The sequence below is a fragment of the Bactrocera latifrons genome, unplaced genomic scaffold (assembly GCF_001853355.1).
Source record: "Bactrocera latifrons isolate USDA-ARS-PBARC rearing strain unplaced genomic scaffold, ASM185335v1 scaffold_101, whole genome shotgun sequence".
Lineage (NCBI taxonomy): Eukaryota > Metazoa > Arthropoda > Insecta > Diptera > Tephritidae > Bactrocera > Bactrocera latifrons.
In genome coordinates, this window is record NW_017534420.1 from 990,761 (window position 1) to 996,816 (window position 6,056).

The window sequence follows — 6,056 nt, forward strand, 5'->3', positions numbered from 1 at the left end:
CATATTAAACAAATCTTCACACTTGATGCACTTATCTGCAATACACTTATGGATTGAAAGAACACAAGAAGATTTCTAAATGTAAACACGTGTACGTATCMGAAAATKTACRAYGCGCAGAATGTCAACAATGCGTAAAGAGCGAAACACGACTTCTCAGAGCGAGCACTTGTCGAAAACTGTTAGCCGATATATAATTTCTTGAACTCTCTTTGATATCATACAAAGTCAACCAGATTATAACGAGCAAATATAAAGATTACTATTTGAAAATTTGGGTATGGCTATGATATATACTATATAGGTAGTATCTAGTAAACTGGAAAGACAAACATCATTACTTCATTACATTATTTCGTTATCTATCTATGTTATATCTTATTCCGGATTTTTCAATGGTGAGGATGTGATTTCTAAGTGTCATTTTATTATCAAAATAATTTTGAAACAACTTGAAAACGATAACAATTTATTTAATCATCTTCTCCGATGAGGCTTACTTTCAATGAGTGGCGCGGTAAATAAATAAAACTGTCTATTATGGTGTGAAGAAAATCCACGAACTATTCATGAATAACCATTAGACTCACTTTATGTCTAGTATTGCTATTGGTTTTGTGGAATTATCGGTCCGTGTTTTTTTCGAAATCAATCTCATGATACCGTTACTGGAGAGCGGTATAGATCAATGAAAACCAACTTTTTATGACCGCAGCTGGAAGAAGTTGATCTTGACAACATCTGGTTGCAAGAGGATGGGGTTACGCAGTAGTCGATTGCTTCAAGAAATTATGACATTGAATGTCTTTGAAGAAGTTGTGATTTAACACCATTATAATACTTCATGTTATTTGAAGTCAACGGTCCTTACGATTAAACTATATTCTCTTCAAGCTTTATAAGTCAATATTGAACTTGCTATTCGCGACTTGATTTAGTGGAAAATGTACTCAAATATTAAGTTCATCACAATCGTTGCCGCAAAAGAAGTCATGGAGGCATTTGTGTGTTGTTATATTTCGAACTTAATTGTATCGGCTGCACTTCATACTAAACAGAAAACATTTGAATTTCATTAAACAACTAGCTGACCCCGCTGCCACTGTCCTGCGTGTAATAATGTGCGCTATAAATAAAAAGAAAGTTAAATTTATATTGCAATGAAAATAATTTATTTACGATCTTTCTAAATTTTTTTTTTTTTAATGTAGCGCAGATTGATAAACACAATTTTTTGGCTTATTTCCTGGTGCGTAAATGTACATACAGATAAGATGGGTTTCCAACTCGTGAACATGCCACGTACATATATCAGGCCGTGTGAAGAACATAGCATTTTCAGATTTATGCCACACTCTTCTAGCGACTATCCTTGTGTCCTGTTGATTGTCATCGCAAATTCAATTTTCCCTGGAAACTGAGTACGTTTGAACTGAAATGGCTGTCCCCTTGCATCACAATCAGTTGGGTTCCATTATACAGTTTCGGCGCATGATGATTGTGAAACATAATAATGACAGATCCAACTTTGACACGCAAATGATGCTGCGGCATACCAAGCCTCTCCAAAGAATTTAGAAATTCACGGCTTTGCCTTCATTTTTAAGACGATCGATCGATTTGTGTGAACACAAACCTCCCGGAATTTTACTTTGAATCTTCCAAGTTAAGTCATTAACATCTCCATATATATTAACAGCACCATATATACCATACGTTGCTTCAAGATAAAGTCCATCAAAGATCATAGCTGTTGTTTAAAACGTCGTGCTGTGACGATCGCTTGCTAACTGTCCGCGATCCATACTTCCGCAGGTATGTCATCGCATCTTGCCTTTCCTTGCCTTGGCCTGCCATACATTGGTGACATAAATAAGGTCGGCCGATATTAGCGCGAGCTCTTCGTGGCTGCGTAAAAAATTTCAATCTGTAATTGATCACTTTGTGTGAAACACACATAAAGTTTTCACTGAATAATTTTCAATAATTTTTTTTTCAAGCGACCGAAATTGAACGATTCAAATAATTTACAAATCGAAATATTGAAAAACAAAGCAAACAAAGTTAAAAAAAAAAATGTGTATGGAAAACAGTTACATTTTGGAATATTCCAATTTTCCAACTTTTTTACATAAAAAGTATGAGGTATTTTTATTTCTAAACCTTCCCCGATTCACAACGAACAACCTCTGAAAACTTCATTAAGTTTGGTGCAGCCGTTCTCTTAGCGATACTAACAAACAAACATTCATTCGTTTGTATGGGAAAAGAAAAAGGCTGTTTTTAGCGGTTTTTCGGCAATTATATGGTATAAACCATCTTTGAACTTCAACGAACGTTCAAATTCAAAAATTGGCCAAATTGGTCCAGGCGTTGTTGAGTTATGCGCTTAGCAACACATTTTTGGTTTTGAAAATAAATCATATCACTCTTACCCTTTATATATTGTAATGCCATGACTTCCATATTAATATTTACTACTGTGATCAAATCGAAAAGTTAATTTTTAAATTACATTTCGCGTGTTTTTCGAATCGGTAAGAAGTGCCGCAACCACCGCATCCGACTGATTTACCTTCTTGTAACTTCTGGCTATTCAGCAAATTCGCATGACCACCCCGATGACACCGTTTTAACTCAAGTGAGAATATAAAAGCTGAATCGAAGATGGCCATCACGACGGGAGAAAAGCTATGATGACTGGGAAATTCGTTGTTATAAGTGTATGGCAGTGGGAGGGAATTACTTTGAAGGAGATGAAATGGACACACACACCTTTCAATTCGATCACAGTAGTATATATATTACAATTAAAATCAACCGGATGGGAAAAGTTCTAATTTTCGATATTTAGTATCGAAAAAATGGGTATGGACCGATTTCAACCTTGTTTTATATGAAAACTATTCACAGTAACAGTGTTGTGGTCCGATTTTTTACAATTTTATATTGTCCTATTTGAAAACTGTTGATATATAACATTTCGGAGTTTCAAACGATACCGTCAAATCCGAGTTTGCGCGGCTATCACCTGAGCTTAGGTATTGTGATATATAGACGAAACCACATAAATAAGTATGTATTCTGATTTCCGTATTACATTTTATGTTGTTTTTTTTTTCAGACAATGTTACCAGTCATGTTGAGTCATACACCTTCAGGGGCATCAATTAAACAACTCGAACATTTCGGGCAGCTAATGAAATCGGGGAATTTTCGCCAATTCGATCGTGGCTTTTTGCGCAATCAACTTCAATACAATCGTATGACACCGCCCGATTATGATCTGTCCAAGGTGAAGGTGCCGGTGGCTCTTTACTATTCGATGAACGATATGTTGGTATCGACGACAGGTGTCGATCGTTTGGCACGCGAGTTGCCCGATGTGATTGACAAATACTTGGTGCCCATGGAGAAGTTCAATCATTTGGACTTTTTATGGGCGATCGATGTCAAGTCACTAGTGTACAATCGCCTCGTAAGGAATATTAGACGCGTGGAGAATTACAAGCAAAAGCAAACGCTACAAATTAATGCGAACATACAACAGTTTAGTACACATCTACACCAACAACATTTACAAGTATTACATCAACGACAACATCGGCAACAGCAGAAACTTTTGCGCGAACAGCAAGAATTGGAAAATCAACAACTAAAAAGAAGCGGAAACACACGCTCCGGCACAAATCGAAATTTCCATACAATTTCGAATACGAATTTAAATTCAAACACAATTGGCAGCGCAGGTCAGCCTATAAATGGACGCTTACATCCTCATGGACAGAACGTATATTCGACTTATGCTTCACTTTTGCCGCAACTCTTGCCGGCAACAGCCACAGTGCCGTCTATAAAACCAACACTGCCAATACTGACAACGCTACCAACGGTGCCAACCGTCAACACGAACTCGCATCAAGATTTATCTGTGATAGACTCGGATATACATCCAGTTTATAAGCCAAGCGTAAATGAGCATGAAACTATGGACCAAGAAAGTCTTTCAAATTCTAATATACCATTAGATTTCATGCCAGTTTTGTCCTCGAATACAGAGTCGAATATGGAGGACATGAGCACGAATGCGCCACTATCCAACTTCTCGGAAACGACGGAAAAAGTTGTGGAAGGGAGTGCGTGAAACACACTACAATTGTAGTTAGTTTTTATTCAAATCCAGTTAACTAATAATGTTTTTAAAGTAATTTTTAAAATTTCCCATCATGATTCACAGAGGAAACAGTCTTATTTTAGTTCATCCTTATTTGCATATAATTTCTATTCATTCTTAAATTATTTTGTAAATAATAATATTTCTACATATTGTTTTGTTAATACATTTTTCAATCACATATATATTTTTTACTTATTCTTAAAATTTAGTTGACAGAATTACATATATTTTTGCTATTAATTTAGTTTTGATTTTTTCATTGAGTTTTTTACAATGAAAATGCGCTAAATTTTTTATGAAAAATACCCCAGGAACTTTATTCTTTCATTGTTTTACACTGTCAGTACGTTTTTATTTGAATAAGTACGCATATATGCACATTATTTTATTAAATTTTATTTTGTTTATAAGTCGAATAGAATATTAGATTTTTAATTATAAACCGCAATTATTGACTGTGATGACAAACGATAAACAAACGATTAAAAGTATCTTCTGATGGCGATTAATTATGATTTGTACAAAACTATAATTAAGCATATACCTGTATCTAACAAAGCATTTGAATGCTATATAAGTAACTACTATCCATATACTCGAATATACACCTGTAGAAACAAATTCCTGTGTAACTGCGAGAGTGTCGAAATAATAATAATGGATTTGTTTTAAATATAATTTACATATTTTATGCATATAAGCCTAATATTTGGCAAGGTAAAGCTAATGTGCTCACCACTTTTTTTCTTCCGCAAATTATTGCTTCCTTCTTTCCATTACCTGACACTTTCCTCTTATTTGGCTGCGGTGCTTAATTTTCTTGTTCAACAAAAACTCCTTTGCTTCTTATATAATGCAGCTTTTAATTTCAGCTCAATTTATATTCCTACTATGTTTAATTTTGATTCCATACACAAGCTGGCGCACTCTGTAGATATTTTCCATTTCATTTAATTTGGCGTTATTGTGCTATCAACCTAGTTAATATTTTTATACCAATACTTACACTAATTTCCGTCAGCTCATCCATCTGCCCCTGCAACGTTAACTTCACCGTGATGCCTGACATTCAGAGGAAGTTATATTGTGATTGGATGGAATATCCCTAAATCGCCAAATTGCCATGCCCATACCAAATACCGCTTATCAGCCTTTACGTATGTATATATGTATCTAATATCATACATTTTATGAACATTCTTATCATTCAAAGCTAAAAATTAGGAAAAGTGGACTGCTAAACCACGACGAGTTCCAAAGTAATGCAATTTTCATATTTCAGTACAGGCATCAACATAAATATGAATACTTGGTACAAATACTTCTTACAAATTACGAGAGTATATATGTTCACCACTCTCTATCTTAGCCCTAACTTAGTATTTTTATATGGTTTAGTTTGTAAATATATACATTAATAATATCATTTTAGTCTTTATATTTTGTTTTTGTATATTCTTATAATCAATAAAATTTCTCAATATATGAATAATTTTTATTTGCAATGCGTACATCTGTTGTATAATTTCAAAATCGAATAAATATATTTTTCACATTTTCTAATTCTTCTTATGGTATAAACATTTGTTTTAATACATAATAATTTTCGTCATTTCCCTTCTCTACTTGTCTTAATAATATTTATAAATGAATTAAAAATAAAACATCTGAAATATCTTACTTCGCAATCAGAGAACGTCTATCATAGAGAAGGTTCACGTTTCAAATATCGTAACTTTTCGAAGGGGTACTCGGCAGAGATGGTCCAGTTTCACCAYAGACAAATTATAAGCGTGTTTCACCACGAAAATAGCAGAATTGAGCATTTTCAGTGTTAAAGATGAGAATAATGCTAATTCCAATGTTAACAAATTTACGC

At 34.1% G+C, this 6,056-nt stretch overlaps 1 protein-coding gene across 2 annotated transcripts in view; it reads left to right on the plus strand.

Annotated features, from left to right (window-relative positions):
- Positions 1-5,571, plus strand: part of LOC108967720 (lipase 3-like) — a 57,867-nt gene extending 52,296 nt beyond the window's left edge. Inside the window, exons 6-8 of one of the 2 annotated variants that reach the window (XR_001993277.1) lie at positions 3,125-4,161; positions 5,199-5,334; positions 5,391-5,571. Coding sequence is in view for 1 of the 2 variants with exons in the window: in XM_018931323.1 (XP_018786868.1) it covers positions 3,125-4,144 (1,020 nt within the window). In the remaining variant the exon portion in view is untranslated. Of the gene's footprint in view, positions 1-3,124; positions 4,162-5,198 lie in introns of both variants that reach the window. The other variant, XM_018931323.1, reaches the window with a different exon arrangement.
- Positions 5,572-6,056: the final 485 nt, after the last annotated feature.